At 34.0% G+C, this 24,291-nt stretch overlaps 2 protein-coding genes, 1 non-coding gene and 1 pseudogene across 3 annotated transcripts; all 4 read right to left on the bottom strand.

The window, feature by feature from the left end:
- Positions 1–3,324: 3,324 nt before the first annotated feature.
- On the bottom strand, positions 3,325–4,993 carry LOC145962913 (F-box only protein 21-like). The gene is made up of 3 exons (XM_083084441.1): positions 4,982–4,993; positions 4,513–4,855; positions 3,325–4,396 (listed from the first exon to the last, which is right to left on the bottom strand). Exons 1-3 carry the CDS (start codon positions 4,991–4,993, stop codon positions 4,239–4,241), a joined length of 513 nt encoding a protein of 170 aa, XP_082940567.1. The 3' UTR covers positions 3,325–4,238.
- A 7,378-nt stretch (positions 4,994–12,371) lies between these two features.
- LOC145959880 (uncharacterized) lies at positions 12,372–18,910 on the bottom strand. The gene is made up of 3 exons (XM_083079085.1): positions 18,742–18,910; positions 17,809–17,975; positions 12,372–13,277 (listed from the first exon to the last, which is right to left on the bottom strand). The coding sequence occupies exons 1-3, from the start codon at positions 18,816–18,818 to the stop codon at positions 13,057–13,059; spliced, it is 465 nt and encodes a 154-aa protein (XP_082935211.1). The 5' UTR covers positions 18,819–18,910; the 3' UTR covers positions 12,372–13,056.
- LOC145974938 (uncharacterized) lies at positions 14,652–17,774 on the bottom strand (annotated as a pseudogene).
- A 3,903-nt stretch (positions 18,911–22,813) lies between the features above and the next one.
- Positions 22,814–22,933, bottom strand: LOC145959905 (5S ribosomal RNA). Its single transcript, XR_014435222.1, has one exon. It is a non-coding gene; the product is annotated as a 5S ribosomal RNA (ribosomal RNA).
- Positions 22,934–24,291: the final 1,358 nt, after the last annotated feature.

Raw genomic sequence — 24,291 nt, 5'->3', positions numbered from 1 at the left:
AGCAATTACAGCAATACATCAAAAGTCATCGAACAAGGTAATAATAACTATTTTTTGACGTTATGCAGTTTTTGACGTAAAACAGATCTCGGGAAGTCAGAGGGACAGTGTATCAAAGGAAATTCGAGAAAAGAGAGGGGTTTTTAGTGGGTAGGGAGTACCGACTTGGTAATTCGACTTGGTACTCGAGTCCCACATAACTCACTGGATCGACCGGTGGGTGTGCATAAAATGCATTTTCCCCTCTCTCGTAAAAAAAAAAAAAAAAAAAAACAGGCGAATGAGCGAATGAGAGAGAGAGACAGAGAGAGAGAGAGAGAGAGAGAGAAGGAGAGAGAGAGAGAGAGAGAGGGGGAGGGAGGGAGGGAGGGAGGGAGGGAGGGAGGGAGGGAGGGAGGGAGGGAGGGAGGGAGGGAGGGAGGGAGGGAGGGAGGGAGGGAGAGAGAGAGAGAGAGAGAGAGAGAGAGAGAGAGAGAGAGAGAGAGAGAGAGAGAGAGAGAGAGAGAGAGAGAGAGAGAGAGAGAGAGAGAGAGAGAGACAGACAGACAGACAGAGAGAAAATGTATGTGTTCGCATGTGTGTCTGTATGTGTATAGCGACCAGCTGATCGCAGCAGGCGCCCCGCGTAAGCACCCGCGTCTGACGGTGAATCGCGCCACCCTTGCCTGCCTCTTGTATTCGACCCGTCATACGTTAACTACTTCCTTTAATAATTCAAAAACTAAGCTTCGGACGAAATTTTGCCAAAGGAAAAATCGTTTTAGAATTGATTCAAGAATGTGTCATTTCAGGGACAAGGGGGTTATTTTGAATCACCCTGTATAGCTGTCTCGCTCGCACTCTCTCGTTCGAGCATCGAGCGAGAGAGACGATTATCGGACACCTCTAAATCGGTATCACGTCTTATAGTGCTTTCTCTCTCGCTCTTGTGCCGTGCGCGAAGGACGCAACAAAGAATGCCCCCCACTACTCTATCCCCACTTTCTCTCTCGCTGCCCGGCCCGCGTACATGCGCGCTTTGTTTGTGTGAGTGTGACGTCAGTAAGTGTCACACAAGCATACCGGGACACCATTCCTGCCGGTGCGTGTACACGCACGCACGCACGCACGCACGCACGCACGCACGCACGCACGCACGCACGCATGCACGCACGCACGCACGCACGCACGCACCCACGCACGCACGCACGCACGCACGCACGCACGCACGCACGCACGCACGCACGCACGCACGCACGCACGCACGCACGCACGCACGCACGCACGCACGCACGCACGCACGCACGCACGCACGCACGCACGCACGCACGCACGCACGCACGCACGCACGCACGCACGCACGCACGCACGCACGCACGCACGCACGCACGCACGCACGCACGCACGCACGCACGCACGCACGCACGCACGCACGCACGCACGCACGCACGCACGCACGCACGCACGCACGCACGCACGCACGCACGCACGCACGCACGCACGCACGCACGCACGCACGCACGCACGCACGCACGCACGCACGCACGCACGCACTCACGCACGCACGCACATCAAAGGACGTATATATTTTATTTTAATTTATTTTGACACCAAACAAATCGCATTTGTTTTCAGTGTTATTCTCCCGAGCCCTGATCCCGATTGCGGTTATCCGATTCGGCTGGCAGACTTGCGGAGGCCGTCCGTGACATTTTTATATTTCATTGTGTTTATTTATTTAATGAAACTTAAAATAACTATTAAATGAATCACATTCGACCGCAAGAATGGAAAAAACCGACATAGATGAATATTAATATCCGAATATTAATATAGTTTAATCTTGTCAAATAAATTTTACGATCTAAATATTAAATTTTAACTTAAGAATATATTCGAGAATTGAATGCTATTTTTTTATCTTTTCGTATCAATCTTCGCCTTAATAAAGATAAGAAAAAATCTGACCTTTCTTACATGTAAACATATTTTTTTTACTTATTTACACAGTTTGATTTTATTTTATTCTTCTTATTTTTTTAAATTATTTATTAATAAGCAGTCAGAATATAAGTTTTTAACATTATTTTGAGTGATGACTTCCAAATTTTTGTAACACCTACAAGAATGATACACTAATATAGATGTACACATGTGCTAATGTAATATATGTCCCCGTATACTTTCAAATATAATTATTATTTATCATAAAGATCTCACTATATAATCAATAATTTAATAATAATATTTTTCTTTCTTTGCTTTAAATCTTGTAATAAATAATAGCATACAACATAATTAATAATTAATGATTTATTTTATCAATTAAAAATTAATAACCAATTAATAAATTAAGAATTAATTTATTAATTGACTATTAATAGTCTCGTTTTTTTATGTTTCTTTCTAAAAGATTACATAAGATCCTTATCCCATGTAATCAAGCAACGAGGAAGCAAAAGTACATAAACATTTTTTTCGGCTTGTCAACGATTTTTCCTATGTGCAATCACGGCGCTATCAAGTAACTTATCCGGAACTTCATATCAAGTAAATTTTCGACAAGATATTTCAAAAACTAAAGCCGTAACCAAAAATCTAAGGACACTTTTATGATATAATGTGAATACAAGCTTTCGATTGCGATTCCAGTTTGAATAAGATTGGTGCAGGCAATCTTAAGAAATGATGTATATTGAATTACATGAATTAGATATTTTACATAGAATTGTAACATTTTTTATTCTTTATATTTTCCAGGTTCAGACTCACGTACGTATGTTCGCATGCATAAACGGAAAGCGATTTTGTCTCAAGTTCACATCGCGCATGTTCGATTATTTGCTACAATGTGGAAAACGCTTTAAGAGATAAAATCACATATCATCATATGGATAATTATGCATATGTGAGATTAGAAGAGTTACGCAGAATAGTGTAACAAACGAGAAAAAAATACTAAAGTGATTAAAGGTTATAAAAGTATCCCAGAATGGTGCAAAAAAGAGAAGTAATTTTTTCCAATATATTTATTGATCCCATTAAAAATATACCTGACAAAGGTAAAAAATACGCCAGCCACATAAAAAATATGCCAACTTGTATGGAACAAAGAGCTTAAAAAATATTTATTCCTAAAACTCGGAAAATAATACAAACTAAAAACAATTTTTTCCAAAAAAAGTATCTTCTAAAAAATAAGAAGTCAAAACCAAGTATGAAATCAATAATTATAATTAATCGAGAAGCAATTCAATTTGTAAGAGTATGTAATTTGAAATAATATTTGCCATAAAAATATTATACACAGATTTTTTCCATAAAATTATAATGCATTTTATTTTTATTAGGAGAGATTTGTTTTTAAAATAAATTTAATTTCTGTATGATAAATATTTTGTATAATATATAAAATATCATTATTATTGTTAAAGTAGTAGATTTATGTGTGCTTTTGTTCATGCCTAAATTATATGTTAAGATTATATGATTCTAGATGGAAGACTAGTTCCTTTTACTTATTGTTACAAATCTAGTTACTTTATATACTATCTGACCTTCTCTCTCCGGCAAGTCATGCGAGTGCACGTTTAACCGTTCAAGCCTTTGTTCTTTTACTTTTCTAATTGTACTCGATACGGGCAGTGCCGAATTTAATAAATAGTACGCGTAATAATAATTAAGATTATTATTCACATCCCAACCTGCCATTTCCCTAACAATTATGTTATAGATTTTCTTGCAAATAGTAAATTTTGACTTTATTAACCTTTAACGCGTCATCGAAAGCTAATTTTGAATTTAAAAGTGTTCTGTGCTAAATTGATCGAAATATTTGAAATAGTTGTTTTGAAATTAGGCCCTGAACTAAACGAGTTAAGACTAAAGTGACATATAAAAACTTGACGTTCCTGAATTATAACTCATAAATTTTTATTAGTAAATATTATAAGTATTTAAAATCAAGATTCACGAATTATATATTTAAAATTAAAATTTGCAAATTATTGTCAGAAATTATTATCAATATGTTAATAAAAATATATGAGTTATGCGACCATGCCAAGTTTTTGTACTTACTTTGATTTGAACCCTTTTAGTCCCAGGCTTATTTGACAAAGCTTATAGTTATTTTAATACAACAATTTCAAATATTTCGATCAATTTGGCAAAGGGCATGTGTGTGTGTGTATGTATACATATATATATATATATATATATATATATATATATATATATAATGGATATTATTATATACACTACTGATTAGAACATATTTCATGCATAACAGCGATATCAGTTGGATAATTCCTTGCTAATTTTTCATTTGGTACGTAATAATTGCTTTCAAATTTAGTAAAATATCGTCCTATGTCTACATTCCTAATCCATTTTGGTGAACATTTTGATACCATATCTAAAATAAAAAGAAATATATTATATTGCGCGTGTAGAGAGAAAAATTATATAAAATATATATATATATATATATATAATTTATAAAAGAGAATGCTACTAATATTTCATATATACCTTGTGGTCCGTAAAACATTATATTCTTTTCTGCAAGAATTATATAGTGCGGTTGACAGATAAATCTGGAATTGTCTGATTTGCAAGTTTGATAACTACATAAATATGGACGTAAATGCTTATTATCGTAGAATTCGCTCAGATGAGGAATTAAAGAATTCACATTATTATGAACGAATGCAGCTTTACATTTGTAATGCCAACCAATTATCACGCCATCGTAAGTTATAATTCTGTCAAAGAAAGACAAGTTTAGCGAGTATGTTACGATCATACCAATCGTAAATTTAATTTCTTTCTTTCTTATTTCCGCTTGTTCATCTATGACGATGTTAGATCTATCCTACATGAACAAAACAAATGTGTGTATAGTAATAATAAAATTTAATCAATATCTCTTATAAAATGTTTTCAAAAGTAATTATTGTAATTATTTAAATAATATAGACAGTTATCATTGTATATTGACTTCTGAACTCATATATCTATACATATACATATAGATATACATGTGTGTGTGTATTTTATCATTTTTATTTAATTGCAATGTATATTTAATTGTAATGTATGTTTACAGCTGAAAACACTTTTCCATCATTAAGAAATACAGATTTTATATTTACGGATGAAAACGATGCTAAACTTCAGCCAGATATTTTACCAGAATTTATTCGAATAAATCCACGAGGTGTTATTATAAAAATTAAAACTACAATAAACATTATTGATATTTGTAAGATATGAAAAGTATACAAGTTTTACTAAATTACTAATTTCTTTTATATATATTTTGTATCTTAAAGAACATTATAATTTCTTTTTATAGCATTGTCGCAGATTCCCAAAGAAATAAATCAACTATCTACAAGTTCAGATACAGATGTATGTTCTATTATAAGTTCTGTTACATCAAATTGCTCAAATAATAGTGAGCATGAAGAAAATGCCTCGTCTTCCAAAAAATGTAAATTAAATACTACTGTTTTCGAAAGTAATGAAATTATATCAAAAGAGGTATGATAAATTTCTCTTTTTTTATAAATTATAAAATAAAGAATTTAAAATGAAAAATTTATATTGTATTTCTATTCTAGAAGTTGTATAAAATAATAAAAGATTCTGCGTGTGGACAGGAAATACTTGACAATTATGAAAAAAATAAATATTTATCAGAAAAGTACAGAAAACTTCTAGTAAAAATTGTTGTACAAAATTTATTAGAACATAAGAAAAAAATAAATAGACAAATTCATTTTTGGGAAAAATGTAAATATGCAGAAGCAGTTATTGAACTCTTCCCAAATTTAAAAAATTCTGAAGGTGATGTTGGCTATGTAAGTTTTTATATTTCAATTGTCATTATATTAATTTTATATTGTTGCGTCCGCAGAACGATATCTATCGATCGCGCGCGACACAAAGATCGGCACCCGCGTACTCGCTCGCGCACACGCTCGCGCACTCGTAAATAAGAACTCGTATTTGAAAGAGAACACAGGAACTTTAATAACACCAGAATGCAACGGGATAAACAATAATATTAGCTCGGGAAATCAAGACGCGTCCGCGCAGCTAGACAGCTGGGTACGACTCGACTGTCATTCTTCCTTGTAAACAACTCTTGACAACCAGATGTTCTTGTTAATCGGAGCCGACCCGATGATCACGGACATCAGGGACGTAACAATATATACATATATATATATATATATATATATATATATATATATTTTAACGGCGGCGGAGGCCGTGGCAACGGAATACGCGTATACGGCGGCGGCGGGGCCGCGGTAAATGTCAGGCGTGATGCGCTTTGTCAGCGGCGGTCGAGGCCGTGATTGCGGATTGCGCGATGCGCTTGCGGTGTTTCCTTTGCGCGTACCAGGATCGCGTCGCGAAGGATCGGATTCGCGTTGCAGCTGGGTCGAGAGCTCTCGATCCGGGGCGGCTCTGAGCTCCACCTTCCGTGATAGCCCCAGCTGCAGGATTAGGCGGATGCACCCGTACCGTAGAATCGAGATCACTCGGCCAAGACGGAGTTCTCTCCACCTTTCGTCCGTGGTATTTGGTGCTCGGTAGGAATTCTCAGGTTTCTCTGTAGCGTACAGCTAAGAGCGGATCAGGAGAATGGTCCTTAGATGCCGAAATGAGCCCTTTTTATACCGGCTAATTGCCCGCGTCGGCGCGCGCGGTATAACCCCTTCCGAACGGTTTTTCGGAAACGGTGCGGTCGGGCCCGTTCGGAGGGGTTCGGGTTGTGCGCCGAACGCGGGTTTTCGCCGGTCGGCGGTTCGGGCTCCGTCGGCTATGATCGGCGGTATTCGATTTGAGACCTTAACGGCTCTGGGCCGTTAATTAAACGATGAACGGATTAAAAGGTGGGCGCACCGCGCCCCTGCCTCTGTCCGGCGGGTGTTCTGCCGGGCGGCAGCTTCCGGCGGATGGCATTGCCGGGATTCGGAACGATGCATCGGGATGCATCGTTACAAATCTACACAGAAAAAAAATAAGTGTCAAATCAAAACTTATATATTTAAACTAACGCGTTCATTGTTTCGTATATACGCAACAATTTATAATCTTCTTAGAAGAATTTAATAATTTTAAATTTCAACAATATTATAGTCTTATTTCAATAATGTAATTGTCATCTCAAGAATATATAATTATTTAATTTTACTTTAAGAAAATTATAATCTTTGATTTAAAAATGTTATTCTCTATCTAACATTGTTTCTTTTCCATTCAAGAAAATTAAATCTTAAATCATAAGAATATATTTTTTTTGATTAAACTATATAAAATGGCTTCATTCAAGTAAGCAATTATTCAAGCAATTATATTTTTCTTTAATTAACGCAATATAATCTCATTTCAAGATTTCCATGTTAAAACTAAATATATTTTTAAAACAAAAATGTCCTTTCTTCTGTGTAGACTAGAATACCCTCTTAAGGTTTTATTCCAATTTTATTTTAATGAAAATTTTTTTCAATGAAATTTTTTGCCTTTTCATCGTCATTTATATATATGCGCTGAGAGAAAGAGATCATATTTATCTTATTGGAGTTGTAATCGTATCGTGTTTCTTGGCACTTAATTTTATTATTCTTATATTTATTATAATATTATATTATATTTATTATAATTAATAATTATTATAAGAAAAATTAAATAAACTAATGAATCATATACGATCGCGAAATATATAAGGATCTGCGAAAAACCGTCCAAGTAAACTAACGTCCGTATTCGCAGCTCGGCTTTGTACAGTATAAACTCTACGATAAAAATTTTCAATTTTAATTTATGAATATAACAAATCTTTTTTTGAAATCTATATTCAATCTTCTTATATCGTTTCTTATATCATTCTATATAGGGAGTATGGAATTGTTAATTGCAAATTACATATTTTTTCTTAAAAACAACTATGTTTTTTCTTTACACCAATTGATTCCTCTTATTATTTTGTACATAAAAGTATTAAGGTAAGATAATCGAAAAATAAATATTTTACTAGTTATTTTATGGTTTATGTAAAATTAAGAAATTATTTCAAGCCTCATAACTCGAAAAGTACTCAATGAAGAAATACTTTATTATAGTGTTTTGAAAAGCTCTCAAGATAAGCTGCAAAATAATGTAATAAAAAATATAGGGTTCCATTTAAAAAATTGAAGCTGACCTTCACATAACCTTGACAACGCTATTCGAGGTCATAATAATGTTGCTGTGTAATGCGCCACATAAAACCCTATAACTTTTGTATGAAACATTTTTTTTAAAAATGCGTATTTTTCGAAATATTAAGGCGTTTCCACACTTTTGGTAAACCCTGTATATCGTTTTTCTCTTCAATATGGAGTGAAAACAACTTTATCTTTTTTACATACAAATACTTTGTTTTCATTTATAGATTTTGAAAGATATTATTTTTTTCTTTCACTGCTGTTCTCCCGAGACCTGATCCCGATTGCGGTTATCCGATTCGGCTGGCAAACTCGCGGAGGCCGTCCGTGACATTTTTACATTTTATTATGTATATTCAATCACACAAATGGAAAAAACTGACATAGATGAATATTAATATCCGAACATTAATATAGTTTAATCTTGTTAAATAAATTTTACGATTTAAATATTCAATTTAACTTAAGAATATATTCGAGAATTAAATTCTACTTTTTGATCTTTTCTACTATCGATCTTCCCTCTAATAAAGATAAGAAAAAATCAGCTGATGTTAGCTGATGTAGTTTGGAACGTTCCTGGAGCGATTTTTAGAAAATACATATAAATAACGAAATACATCATATATATGTAGAATAGTACAATATAGCACAGCAGAAAACATAATATTTCAATATGCCCTACGAAAGACACCCTTACGAAAAACCACCCTTCAGATAACTAAAAAATTCTAGCTTCGTCAAAAATAATTTCTCCCCTTTCTACTATCACATACGGCGACTTCCAAGTGCCACGCACAAAATAGGATCGATGTCCGCCCGATACACCCTGCGGAAAACATTCTTATTATCGAAAAACCACTTTTTAGACCATTAAAAAGAATCTAGTTTTGTCAATAATGATTCCTCCCGTTTCTGCTGCCACACGCGAAGACTTTCGAGCGTCACGCACAAGATGGATCCAATATCGGTCCGATACACCCTGCGGAAGACACCCTTCTGGCTGTTCTTCCGAAAACGATCATGCTCCGATTTGAGTCAAATTTTGTAAATAGGTTCCTTTTAGGTACAAAAGAGAAATATATACGAGGAGGATTTTTGGCGACTCGAAGGCACTTTTTAAGCCCTTTTTCGTAAAAGTGAATATTACCTTTAGACAGCTTGTTCGAAATGACTTTACTATACAGGGTGATTCTGAACAAACGTTTGTCTTTAAAATATCAAATTCTTGAATGAATTCTAAAACGATTTTTCCTCTTGCAAAATTTTGTCCGGAGCTTAGTTTTTAAACTATAAAGGAAAATAGTTAACTACTTACGGAACGAGTACAAGAGGTAGGCAGGGACGACGCGATATAGGCGGTTACGTGGGGCACTCGCCGCGATCAGCTGATTGCTATACGCGATGACTGTAACAATCAGTGTGTGTGTGCGTACACATTCTCACACACACACTGATTGTTACAGTCATCGCGTATAGCAATCAGCTGATCGCGGCGAGCGCTCCACGTAATCGCGTCTATATCGCGCCGTCCCTGCCTACCTCTTGTACTCGTTCCGTAAGTAGTTAACTATTTTCCTTTATAGTTTAAAAACTAAGCTCCGAGTAAAATTTTACAAGAGGAAAAATCGTCTTAGAATTCATTCAAGAATTTGATATTTTAAAGACAAACGTTTGTTCAGAATCACCCTGTATATTGTCATGATCATATTCTTGATTATTTTGGTCACTACATATACAGGGTGTCATGGAGATTTTAGCCCATACGAAGTATGGAGGTAGATTGGCTCAAATTAAGAAGGAAGGACTTGTACTGCTTTGTGATATTCGCAATAATTAACGAAAAATTAAATAAAGAATATCGGCCAATCTGCGTGAGTAGAAGCGCGCGGCGACGAGAGTCGTCCTACTGTAATCCTATACTAGGCGCGCGGCGAAGCGATGGGCGGATCGCTCTCCGAGACATGATGGTGGCGTGCGATATATCGCAATACCGCGCCGAAAAATGACCCGTCCTTTTAGTTGCGAGAAAATGATGCGCTATCATTTCCACACCACCTTGCGGTAGATAGCATGGTGCGCTTTTTTTATAGTGGTTCCCCCCATAGGCCTATTCCATTCTCAATTTAAATATTTGTGAAAATTGTTCAAAATTAATGATGACAGTACCTTCACAAAAATTGATCCGTGGTTGAAAATCCCTCGATAAAATGTGTTGCACACATTGGTAATGATACGGACGTAATCCATTACACGTAAAGCGTGATGTACTGCGTATCGCGAAAAACCAAATTCGTGTGCCACATGACGCACGCTAGTTCCAGGATTTTCATAAAATGTTTCCAGAATCCTTTCTTCATTTCGTACACGAAGACGCACTGCTGGACCGGTTATCCCGATATTATGCACGACACCCAGTTTCACATAATTATTGCACAACACGTAATATTGTACGTCCACTTAATTTTCGTGCACGCCCGGGAAATCATTCCACGTAAATTGCGGCCGCGCATCTGGTATGAAATATTTCTAAAAACAACCAGCCCACCAATAAATCGCCTCTGGGATAAATATTTTTTAATAAGTATTTTTAATTAATAACTAGAGCGCATATGCAAACTGCATCTAGTAAAATATATAATCTGTACGTGTATATATATATATATATATATATATATATATATATATATATATACACTATATATATATATATATATATATATATATATATATATATACACTATATATATATATATATATATATATATATATATATATATACACGTGTATATATATTGTGTATAACTTACATAAAATATTTTCCACGTAACACGTTGTAACGCTGTTTTCACGCAGCTTGTTACGCGTACGATTGTTACGGCGCCGCGCGACAGCGAGTATCTATGACGCGCAATATGAGAAAGAAAACGCAAGAGTATAATGCCTTAGTGTGCGCATACATGTATACTGACGTATACTATTACACGCGAAATGGAAGAGAAGGATGGTGCGAGATTGTCTCTCCTTGTCACATAAACCGATTATAGCGCCGTCTGTCGCGATAGCAAGCAACTAATCTACGGGCCTGTTTTACTCACATGCCTCGATTTCGCACACACACATATGCACGAAATTTTTGTGCACGGAAATTATTTTTATTACGCTTCTAAACGCATTTCTGACTGTTCATTTATATTTCTTTAGGAAATTCCGAGTTGAGTGCGTTCTTATTTTGTACGTATAAACTGCAAAACTTTTATATTCAGCTAATATTGTTACGAGTTGATGTCAGAAGCCGATAAGGAAACTGTAATTTTCTATTTTTTTTTCATTTTGAACATAAAATGGTTCGCTCTCATATTTGTTGCTATGTGTAATTTAATTGTGGAAAAGTATTTATTATTCTGTGCAGCTAATAAAAAGTATTCGGTGCACAAAATTTTATCGGTAAAAAAGGAAGGTCCGGCATCCTTCAAGTTGGTCTATTTTACCGACAAATATGAATATTAAATTATAAGATGAATCTTTTTGTTGGCTATTCAGTTTAATAAATCCCTTTCCACAATTAAAATATTTATAATAACAAAATGCGGGTGACGAATTTTATGTAGAAAATCAAAAGAAAGTTAAATAATTACAGTTTTATTATCAACTTCTTGTTTCTCGTCATAAAAACATTTATTTAATATAAAAGTTCTGTAATTTGTCCGTGCAAAAATATGGGACCCGTATTTTGAATAACATGAAAGAATAATACGGAATTGTTAAAAATGAGTTTAGAAGCCTGCGAAAAAAAATATATCCAAAAAATATTTAGGACTTGTGTTTGTACGGATTCGATGTCAAAAAGAGTAAAACAGAGTAACAGATTAGTTGCCGTATAACGTGATAGAGGGAGTTATAATTTGTTTAGCTGACAAGGACAGACACAATCGTTATCTTTGTCTCTCATATGTGTGAAAGTAATATACATTTACATTATACGTATATTATAGCATTCTCTCGTACTTTCGTTTTCTTGATCCTTCATTCTCTCTCTCTCTCTCTCTCTCTCTCTCTCTCTCTCTCTCTCTCTCTCTCTCTCTCTCTCTCTCCTCTCTCCTTTCACTCTCTCTTTCTCCTCTCGCCTCTCTCCTCTCGTTTCTCTCCTCTCGCCTCTCTCTCTCTCTCTCTCTCTCTCTGTACATATATATATATAAGGAAAAACAATATTTTTGCAATATTTTTTTATTTATTTTGTGTGTGTGTCTGTCTGTCTGTCTCTGTGTGTGTGTGTGTGTGTGTGTGTGTGTGTGTGTGTGTGTGTGTGTGTGTGTGTGTGTGGTGTATACAATACATAATATTTATTACAGAAATCATTTATTTTTTTCAATAATAATTCGGCGCCGGCACGTATCCGGATAGTGCGCTCGGCGCGGGCACATATCCGGATACGGGCGCACCGCCCGGCACGTATTCGAATGGTCCATGCGCACCACCCGGCACGCATCCGAGTAGTGCGGATACGTATCCGGATGGTGCGGGTACGTATCCGGGCGGACACGCATCCTAGGGGTGCGGATATGTATCCCGATGGCGGTGCGGGCATCAACTCTGGTGCGATTGGTGCGGGGATGTATTGTGGAGGGGCAGGCACGTATATAGATGGAGATATGTGCCGCTGTCTGCGTCGTTGCCGGTTCATAGCGCACCTTACCGCTTCATTAATTCGCTGAAAAAGATAAAAATATTTATTTTTATACGTAATTACACGCATACAAATATAGATCTACTGAAATCTAGTTTATTATATTATTATTTGCAATTCATATGTCAATATGATTTACAAATAGTATAATATATTGACACGTTATTATTTCATAAAGTAATTTATTTGTTTAATTTTTTGCTCCACTCTTCGGGTCGATCTCTGGTCCGTTGGTGTCACCGCGGACACCTTCCTCGTCGTATCATCTTTCATTGGCGGTGTTGGCGTCGGCATCGGCATCGGCGTCGGTGTTGGCGTTTTCGGCATCGTCGCCGCCGTCGTCGTCTGTGCAGCTGCCGCTTTATATATATCACTCTCGCTTTGTGCTGCAATAAAAAAAAATTATTTTTTTCACAGAAAGAGCGAGAAGCAGAGAGAGAGAGATGCGAGAGGTTAGAGGAGAGAGGCGAGAGTCGAAAGAAAAAGAGAGAGTGAGAGACGAGATGTGAGAGACGAAAGAGAGAGAGAGAGTGAAAGACGAAATGTGAGAAACGAAAGAGAGAGAGAGAAAAAGAGAGAGATGCGAGAGGTGAGAGGTTAGAGGAGAGAGGTGAGAGGTTAGAGGAGAGAGGTGAGAGACGAAAGAGAGAGAGATGCGAGAGGTGAGGTTAGAGGCGAGAGCCGAGAGAGAGAGGGGGGAGAGAGAGAGAGAGAGAGAGACCAAAAACGTTATTATAAAATATGCGTGTACGTGTGTGTGTGTGTGTGTGTGTGTGTGTGTGTGTGTGTGTGTGCGCGCGCGCGCGCGCGCGCGTGCGTGTGCGTGCGTGTGTGGCGGGAAGTGGGTGGGTTGTGTGTGCGCGCGCGCGCGCGCGTAAGTGTGTGTGTGTGTGAAAACATGCAAAATATAAGTTTTATTTTCCATAGTCATAAAATGACATATAAAGATAAGTAAAAGCGAGCCTCGCGAGCGAGACTTCGGAACTCTTTGACGATACGTCATGTCGCCTGGTCCTTACTCCTTCTCGCTCTCGCTTCGACGTCGGAGATCTTTCCTTGAAAATAATTGCAATGGATTTGACATTTTTGAGATTACACCAAACACGACATAAATCGGATAATTTCTAATTATATGTAATTAAAATTTAATAATTTATTTAAAAATGATCCGATTTCTGTCGTGTTTGTTGTCATCACAAAAATGCCATTCTTTACAATTATTTTCAAATCGAAAAAATGTACATATACAGGGTGTATCATTTTAAGTGAAAAAGCTAATATCTTGAGATTATAAATTATTATTATTTATTTATAAACTATTTTTATTATTATCTTTTTTATTTATTTTTTATTTTTACATTTTTTTATTTCTTATAATATTTAGAATATAAAAATTTGTTACTCCATCGGGATCGAGATACTATTTTGTAAATATTTGAAAATACAAACATACAAACGCAATACAATTGTTTCGATCCTGACAGTGATAAATATTCTAAACATTGTAAAAAATATAGAAATATAAAATATATAGAATTTAGCATATAGAAATATAGAAATATATATAAATAGAATGGGCCCCTCCATCGCCCATTCTCGTGAAAACGCAACCAAAATATTTTATTTCTTTATTTCGTCTCTCCGATTATAAATTACAAGTAAAATTGAAGCATGTTTCTTCTACTCACTCTGACGAGTATTTCATCAGGCTTTTTTAGAATAACTTTGGAAAAGGCAATTGTTTATTGCTTTCTATAATTTTATAAAAATGCTCTCTCATGCATTTTACATCCTTCGAATATTTCTCCTCTCAAGGATTGCCTTCTAAGGCTATAGTCGTGGCGAAAGCTGCGGCATAAATTCCACAACTTATTCCATCAGGTTGAGATTGAATCTTTTCAAAAATTATGTCACTTGAATTTACTCTCGGATAACGAAAATGTATATAATTTTTTTCTTTAGTTACCAATTTATCATATGTACAGCCGGGTAGACTGTCGTACACATGAAGTTTGGTACCATCAAAGAAAATACATCTCCAGTGATTACTACAATTTCCTCCAATTATTTGTAAGCTTTTGTCACTATGACTAGCTACAATCATGTGGGGATATTCTAAATATAGCACACTTTGTGTTTCGAAACAAGAAACTTCTCTTATGATGCGCAAAAATAAATCCAATGATTCATCATTTAACTGACTCTTTATAGACAAGACATTATTTTTTATTGAAGAAGGAGAAGCAAACGTCTCATCTAAAAATTTTTTATGTCTTGCCATATCGTCTTCAGTTATATCTCGTTTGTTATTCGAGTAACTTATGATAATGCAGTCATCATCATTTTGCTCTTTATTCAAAGCAATAGTAGCAGTCATTGCTGTTTCCATTGACGAAACGTTTGCTTTGAATTGTATGCTCTCTTCTATGCCATTTTCGCTTTCTACATTTCGTGTACTTCGACTAAGTATCTTTTTTGCTGCTTCTTTTTTAGCTTCTTTAGCTTCTATTATATATCTTGGGTTTCGGATAGGCATATGCCTATTATGACGACTGTCCAAGATTTCTGGAAGCATGCAGTCATTATAAAAGCGTATTAAAAAAGGCAACATTTGATTTCTCCAAAAGATATTCTCTCTATCAATGCGCAATATTTTCATGCCTTTTGGAGGCCAAACAGCAAAAATACAATATTCTCGCTGCGTTATGTTCAATTGACCTTGAATTGATAAAAATATCGATGATTTCGATTCATTTTACGTGGATTTTTTTTATCAAAAATGCCTTTTAAAGAAGACAGTGTCTCTACGGCTTTTTCTGCTGTCAAGTGCTCTGCTGACAGAGGACATTTAATTTCCACAAGACCATTTTCTTCAATAAGTCCGTCAGGTGAAGCACCCAAGAATGGATTTTGAATATCAATAAACAATCCGCAAGGTTTTATCTCTTTATTTAATTTCAAGGCCAATTCTTTCCTTGCTATTTCTTCCTTATCGCGACCATATTTTATATATTATATAAAATGCTGCATTATCAATAAACGAAGGATATAAAATGGATTTTACTGTCGCTGCGCAAGATGTTGTTGGTCTCATGCGACATACGGTTCCAAAATTGGATGCCGTCAACATTTCTCGTCTCAGTGATAACCATAATTCTGATTCATTTTGATTTCTTGTATCGAGTTCAATTTTTTGCCAGTTTAGCGCATTTTCGAACAACTTTTCTAAATGGTTTTGCCGAAGTTGTTCGAATATATCGGATGGAAGATCTGGTTTTTGCGATTGCGGACCGTAATAACGATCCGTTCCTGACTCCTGCTTAAATTTTTTTGGCCGTCCCTGCTCTTCTCGAGATTCTCTGGTTTTCGCAACTTTTATTTGTCGTCGCTTTTCCAGATTCTCGACAATAGACGGAACAGTCTTACGCATGCTTTGATGTACTTGTGTAAGTACTTGTTGCGTATTATATTGCATTATATTAACTGCTCCCGCAATTCTAGCATTGAAAGAGCCTCGTTTACCAAAATTAATATGTTTTCCGCCAATTTCTTTGCAGATTATTGAATTGAATGATTCTGCAGGGTTATTCGTTAAATTTAACAATAAACTTTCAGAGTAAGCGCTTAGATATATGACAGCACTTTCTATTTTTGAATAAAGACCGTGAAATTTTAGAAACGGTACATAATTTTTGTTCGTTTCATCACAATTTTCTTTGTATGTACGACCGCATGATTTACAATGCTTATGTTCGCCAAAAATATGGCTAGAAATATTCAATATATCTTTTTGTAATTCCATAGCTTGACAATGTTGAGGTTGCCTTTCTTTTTTTCGTAGAGCGGCTGCCTCTATTACTTCCTTTCGTATTTTTAAAATTGTTTTTCACAACATTTCGCATCTCCACAAAGCCACGTTGTCTATGCATTTTTGGCTGAGACATCTCGGCCACAGCTTTTAGCTTTTTGCATAAATTGCGAAGCAAATGATTGGTGCATTCAATTTTTTTTACAGTCACCATATGTTCACGATATGGTCTGTTATCAATAATAGCCTGATATACGCTACTGTCACCATCGGCAATAACCGTTTTATAAATCGGTCCATACATTTCGAGGCTACATTTGAAACCTTCCGCGATGACATCGCTTTCCATGCTTGTGGAGTTTGCGTTGCGATCAAAATTTTTATAGCATTTGTGAACTCGTGATTGAACACCTTTCCGCTCTGCCATATTACATAGTGTGCAAAATTTGTTGCGAACACCAACGAAGAGAACTTTTCTCGTGCGGTAACCAATTATGGCTCCAATACCGGAAAGAGAGTCGTAGGCAGTGCCGTACGATCTCTTCATCCAACTACCATCCGCAACAACTGTTATATACGGAAAACCGTTTATAACTTCGTTTTTATCAAGAGCGAGTTGTTTTTCAACTTCGCCAGCCATTTTCATATTTTCCATGGCTGTTTTCTGAAAATCATCGACTAAATTTTCTCTATATTTTATATAAGTTGGCTCGGACAAACAAGGAATATTCATGGCTGCACACAGCTCTTCCAGCTGGGCATAACCACCGTAACAGTTCCTGTTACAACAGCCATATTAATATCTAATATTTCTGGCTCCGTGGGTTCTGACCAGATATTAGCTTTATAATTGCACATTTGGCATTGAAAGAATAACTGCGTCTTAAACCCACGGTGGCTAGAATTTATGAGTTTCCAATCTTTAAATTGGCACTCTATTCCTCGCGCATGGTTATCAAATGTTCTATGGACTTCACTCCACAGAAAAGAAATGTCGACAATGCGTCGGCCTTCAGGCATGCTTCCTTTGATACGATATGCATCCAGAGGGCCATTATCGATAACAAAAGTATTGTTATCTTCAAGTTCGACATTTTCATAACACATACCTGTATTTGAAATTGACTCCAAGCATTGCATTTGGGTACTAACTTCCAAATCCATCGTATCGAGGAAAGATTCCACCGATTTCTGAAAGTTGATGGATTCGTCGCTACCCTTCATGCACCTGAAATCATTTGTGTCTTGGATCTTTAACAGCTTCAATGATTGTCGCCTGCAAAAAGATAAATGGATTAGTACTTATATTGCTACAAAAATCATGAAAAAAGTAAAACCTTTAAAAAATAAGTGCAGTCCTTTAATTATAAAATCTTACATAAATATTACTGTGAAAATTAACTGTAGCACAATAGATCATGTTTAGAATAGAACATAATTTTCAGTAAAGAGCGTACATGCAAATGGTGAGAAATATTTCTTAAATCAACCAGCACACGAATAAATCGCCTCTGGGATAAATATTTTTTAATAACCAGAGCACACATGCAAACCGCATCTGGTGAGAAATATTTCTTAGATCAACCAGCACACGAATAAACCGCCTCTGGGAAAAATATTTGTTAGCCAGCTCACGAATAGACCGCCTCTGGCACTAACTACTATAAAAAAATATATATATAGTTTTACATATAAAGATAAGCAAAGGACTGCATTCTTATCTTTTAGAGATAATAATTGTTTCATGATTATTTGTGTATATATATAATTATTTATATTATATGCATTTATGTATATAAGATGTATGTAATAAACTGGATAACAGAGAAGAATGAAGGACAAAAAAAGAGAGAGAGAGGAAAGAAGAGGGAGTTAGAGAGAAAAAGAGGGCGGGAGAGGGAGAAAGAGAAAGAGAGAGAGAGAGAGAAAATCTGTGAGAGATATAATCTTTGTGTGTGTGTGTGTGCGTGCATGCGTGCGTGTGTGTGTGTGCGTGCGTTGTATATATAATAGTAATTCTCAATTGATATAAAAATACTAACCTTTTAAACCATCCTTTCTTTTTACTAAGTCTCCACGCACTAAAGGGCAAACGTTTTTCATCGTACTTGCGTCCCATTACGTGTGTGTAAACACAAAAAAAATAAATAAATATAATAACACAATATATATAATCTAATAATATATAATTTTTATTTTTTATTTTCGCTATTATATTTGACACGTTATAATGTTATAACAGTCGAATGGTTCTCGCATATCATTTGCACGTTCTCTACACATCATTGCATGTATGTGTGTGTGTGTGTGTGTGTGTGTTTGTTAGTCGTTATTCGGCGATACATATATAATATTGATATCGCGTGTTTATGAAAATGAAAATTGATGTATATTATCTTGCAAGATATTATAATTCCCATTGTGAAATAAAAACAATAAGCGTAACGAGTGGAATATATTTGTCAATCAAATAAAATTTATATTTCAAAATTGTATATTAGATATTGCGAAAAGAGCGAGAGAGAGAGAGAGAGAGAAAAATGAAAAATTGTAAACATTCATTCATAAATCTATTATAATCAACATAATAGGCAATACTATGTAATGAATAAATATATAAGATTTGACTAGTCATAATATATAGCACATGAGCAATAATTTTTAGAAACTCTAATTTTGAAATTTATAACCATACTTTATATCATAACTATAATTTATACCAACAACTGAACAAGTAACTGAATATTTTGAACTACACATTATTACGTAATAATAAATGGAATTACAATTCTATTGACATTATTATACAATATTTGTGGTAATGAATAAATAAAAAATAATAGGTTTGTTGAGAAAATAAGTAATAACGGAAAAATTATAAAAAAATTTTTTGGTTTATTTTTTATTTGGTTTTACGAAAATATATGAATAAAATAATAAAACATACATGGTTTATAATGTTTATAATATTTTTTTATATTTATTTTTTTTTTATTTATGTTTGTAACCTTTTTTCTTGTCATCTCTTCCTGCAATATATAGTTTTGGAATATAAGTTGTACTTTTTATTCAAAGAATTATTTTATTTGTTACGGTTATATAGTTAGTTGGCGATGAATATTATAATATTGATAATAAATATGCAAAGAGAAAACATATATATATATATATATATATATATATATATATATATATATATATATATGTATATATATATATATATATATATATATATATATATATATATATACAGGGTGTTTCATTTTAATCCGACCAGTCGAATATCTCGAAAACCAAGCCCGGGAGAGAAAAATATTTCAGACAAAAGTTGTTTGGTTTCGAGGGGGCCATAAGATGGTGACAATGATTTGACCTTGAACAGTCATTTGAAGGTCACATAAAGGTCACCTTAAATTTCTTAAATAGAATACCCTATATATTTTTGCACATTCTTGTAGCTGACATCGAGAGCTTTCCAAAATACTATAATTAAGTACCTTTTCGTTAAGTACTTTTTGAGTTATGAGGCTTGAAATAATTTCTTAATTCTACATAAACCGTAAAATATCTAGTAAAATATTCATTTTTCGATTATCTTACCTTAATACTTTTACGTACAAAATAATGAGAGGAATCAATTGGTGTAAAGAAAACACATAGTTGTTTTGAAGAAAAAATATGTAATTTGCAATTAACAATTCCATATTTTTTCTTAAAAACAACTATGTGTTTTTTTTACACCAATTGATTCCTCTCATTATTTTGTACATAAAAGTATTAAGGTAAGATAATCGAAAAGTGAATATTTTACAAGATATTTTACGGTTTATGTAAAATTAAGAAATTATTTCAACCCTCATAACTCAAAAAGTACTTAACGAAAAGGTACTTAATGATAGTGTTTTGGAAAGCTCTCGAGATAAGCTACAAGAGTGTGCAAAAATATATAGGGTGTTCCATTTAAAAAAATTGAAGTGACCTTCACGTGACCTTCAAATGACTCTTCAAGGTCAAACCAATGATACCATCTTATGGCCCCCTCGAAACCAAACAACTTTTGTCTGAAATATTTTTCTCTCCCGGACTTGGTTTTCGAGATATTCGACTGGTCGGATTAAAATGAAACACCCTGTATATATAATTTTAGATGGGTGATCTATGTGCTTGGCAAAGAATACCATATATATATATATATTTCTTTTTTTATTTATACGCTTACATATGCGTGTGATAGAGAAGTATAAATATATTATATTGTTTGATTTAAACATGTTAAATGTAAATAAAAATTGTTCTTTGTAATATGCATAAATCATATGTTAAAAAAAAACATATTATATACATATTACTATCGGTAATGGCGAAATTAAAATTGTCGGTATTATCGACAATTTTAATTACTCTTAAATGAGGGCGCTATCCCGTTGGAGTTCGAGCGTCACTTAAGGATCCCCTTAAGGCAATAACATTCAATTGTTTCTTAATCAAACGAAAAATATCTCTTACTTGTGTGAAATTTAAATCCGGACACATGGAAACGCATTCTTCCTGGAGGCTATTTGGAGTGATATAATCCTTCGGCATAAACGTGATAGTTGCCTTTATCAATACTAAACTTTTCAATAAAACGCATAATATTGTTCCGAACATAATCTACTTTTTCCGTAAATGTTTGCACTCAATCAGTTTCCGTTGTCAATTAGTTGTTTTCCTCATTCTACTAATAATTCATTCTGCTAATCGAGTTGATATTAATTTATATATATACATATATTTTCGATAAATTCTGGTTAATTTATATATATATATATATATACACATATACAGGGTGTCAGGGCAATCTTTTCCCAAAAAAAAAGCTCTTGTAGCTTCCCCCGAGAGCTTTTCAAAATACTATAATAAAGTATTTTTTCATTGACAAGGAAAGGCACGGAAGAGTTCCCTTCCGATTTTGATGAGCTTTTAATATGTTGTTTTCTTAATTTTGTAAGTACATATAAATTTATAATTATATATTTTGCTTATTATTTTATGTTTTATAATTATATATTTTCATCTTTATAATCACATATTTTATGTTTACTCATTTATTTAATTAATTTACTTATTTAATATAGTTTTTAATAATTTATTAAAGTAGTTGCTTACGTATCGTACGTTTCGGATATAAATATACACACATATTTCATATTTTCTAATTAATTTTATTTATTTTAATATTTTTTTATTAAAAATTATTATTTATTTTTTTATTAAAAAATTTTATTTCATTTTTTGTTTTAATTTATTAATAATTCTTAGATGTCTAATAAAAATTGTTCAAATAAATAAATAAAAAGTGAAATTGCATCTTATTCGAATTTATTATTGTAATGTGACGCTGGATCATTTCGACGTCAGGAATCATCGGGCACCATCGAGAATCAAAAATCTCGATCTGTCCTGAGTTCTGATATTACCGAAAGTCTCAGTTCCCGTCATAATAAGTAGTCTTTATCTTATCCCCACTTTATCCACTTGCGAGTTCGAATAATAACAAAAAAAAATTTTGAAATACTATCATAAAAAGTTAAAAAAAAATAAATTTTTTTTCTGTTATTGTTGTAAAGTACTTTTGAAGCCATTTAACTTTTAATTTGAAAATTTTTTCCTATCTCTTATAATTTCTGAAATATTCATCTCGGAAGAAAAAAACCAATTTTTTTCAAAGAGGTGTTTTACCCTAGAGACGCGTATGGGCACATATAAAAAAATACGTGTTCATTATTTTTGTCTAGAAAACAACATATTAAATGCTCATCAAAATCGGAGGGGGACATTTCCGTGCCTTTCCTTGTAATAAAACCATCACATAAAAAACGACGGCATGGCCCCAGCATGATATAATTTTTAAATTTTTAGAACGTGGTTTATAAATTTTTAAACGTATTGAACGCAGTTGTTTATAAATTTTCAAACGCTACGTATGCTGTTATTTATGATCATTTTTCACGAAATGTACAATCTATTGATTCAATAGTTATCACATTATAAGTAAGTGATTTAGCATAGGGGTTGGAATAAAAAAATTATATCAATATTTATAATATTTAAATTAGCAAAAAGAAAAGATGATGCCAACAGTACATGGTGTTCCCAAGCGGTCACCCATCTAAGTACTGACCATGCCCAACGTTGCTTAACTTCAGTGATCGGACGAGAACTGGTGTTTTACAACGTGGTATGACCGTTGACGATAATAAGCCTTCCGATTGCTGAAGATTAAGTTTTAAATTTTTAGAACATATTTTATTAATTTTTAAACGTATTAAAAGCAGTTATTTATAAATTTTCAAACACGTATGCTGTTATTTATTATCATTTTATTATGATTTTTCACGAAATGTATATACAATCTATTGATTCAATAGTTATCATATTATAAGGAAATGATTTAGCATAGGGATTAGAATAAAAAAATTATATCAATATTGATTATATTTAAATTAATAAAAAACAAAAAGATGCTGCCAACAGTACATGGTGTTTCCAAACAGTCACCCATCTAACGAAAAGGCATGGAAGTGTCCCCCTCCGATTTTAATGAGCTTTTAATATGTTGTTGTCTAGACAAAAATAAGGGACAAATATAAGGGATATTTTTTTATACGTGCCCATACGCGTGTCTAGGGAGGTAAAACACTCCTTTGAAAAAAATCGATTTTTTTCTTTCGAGGTGAATATTTCAGAAACTATAAGAGATAGAAAAAAGTTTTCAAATTAAAAGTTAAATGGCCTCAAGAGTACTTTACAATAACAAAAAAAATTATGTTTAATTTTTTTAATTTTTCAAAATACCCCCACCACTAAATATATTTTTTTTAATTTTGAAATTTCTTTATTACCAAGTGAAAGGTTATTTTTTTACGAATCCAATCATTTATGATTAAGTTGTGTTTCGAAAAATCATTTTCTAGAATTAATTATAAACCTCCCTGTAATACGCTTTCGTGTCCGTCCATGCGCTCGATTTTTCGCGCAACACATCCTGTTTTTCTGTAATGAAAGATAACTAACACGGATACATTTATCTATGTAATCACGTTTTCTTTTGCGTGCATAGCTAGAATAACATTGATATAACAAATCAAATTTATATTTAACCGTTTGAGTGCCACGGACTTTTGTAGAAACTCGATCCAAAAATGCCAAGCGGCGCGATAGTGTTTGTCTAATTCCGAGTCGAAACAAGTCAAGTGGCCAGCCTTGTTTATAATATTAAAAAAATGTACACGTGCTCTCTAAAAGTGAATCAGTGAAAATATCACTAATTTAAACAGTAAAATAAGATTTCACTGAGAATCAGTGAGTATTTTACTGATCTTCAGTGGAAACGCTTACTTTTTTGTTATTTTATTTTATATCTCACTGATTATGGTCAGTTAAAATAAAATTCACTGTAAACCCAGTAAATTTTACTGTAAAACCAGTAATCGCTAGTTCGTTCGTTTACCGCTACGATCGCTATCTCTCTCGTATTTAATTTTAGTCATAAGAATTATATAAAGTTTGCAAAGAGCGACATTTAAAATTAGAAGTATTACTTCGATTTA

This window comes from Camponotus vicinus, unplaced genomic scaffold, assembly GCF_025532165.1.
Source record: "Camponotus vicinus isolate PSW18456_S1 unplaced genomic scaffold, iyCamVici1.0 SCAF_1, whole genome shotgun sequence".
Taxonomy (NCBI): Eukaryota; Metazoa; Arthropoda; class Insecta; order Hymenoptera; family Formicidae; genus Camponotus; species Camponotus vicinus.
Note: the sequence above shows the minus strand (reverse complement) of the source record. Positions and strands in the feature narration are given on the sequence as shown.

Excerpts from the sequence above, each read along its gene's own strand:
- LOC145962913 (XM_083084441.1), bottom strand. Across the intron at positions 4,397-4,512 it reads AATGTTTTACGGACCACAAG|ATATGGTATCAAAATGTTCA; the intron begins GTATATATGAAA and ends TTTTTATTTTAG.
- LOC145959880 (XM_083079085.1), bottom strand. The coding sequence starts at position 18,818 with ATGGGACGCAAGTACGATGAAAAACGTTTGCCCTTTAGTGCGTGGAGA. Across the intron at positions 17,976-18,741 it reads AAGAAAGGATGGTTTAAAAG|GCGACAATCATTGAAGCTGT; the intron begins GTTAGTATTTTT and ends ATCTTTTTGCAG. Across the intron at positions 13,278-17,808 it reads GGAGTCAATTTCAAATACAG|CACAAAGCGAGAGTGATATA; the intron begins GTATGTGTTATG and ends TTTTTATTGCAG.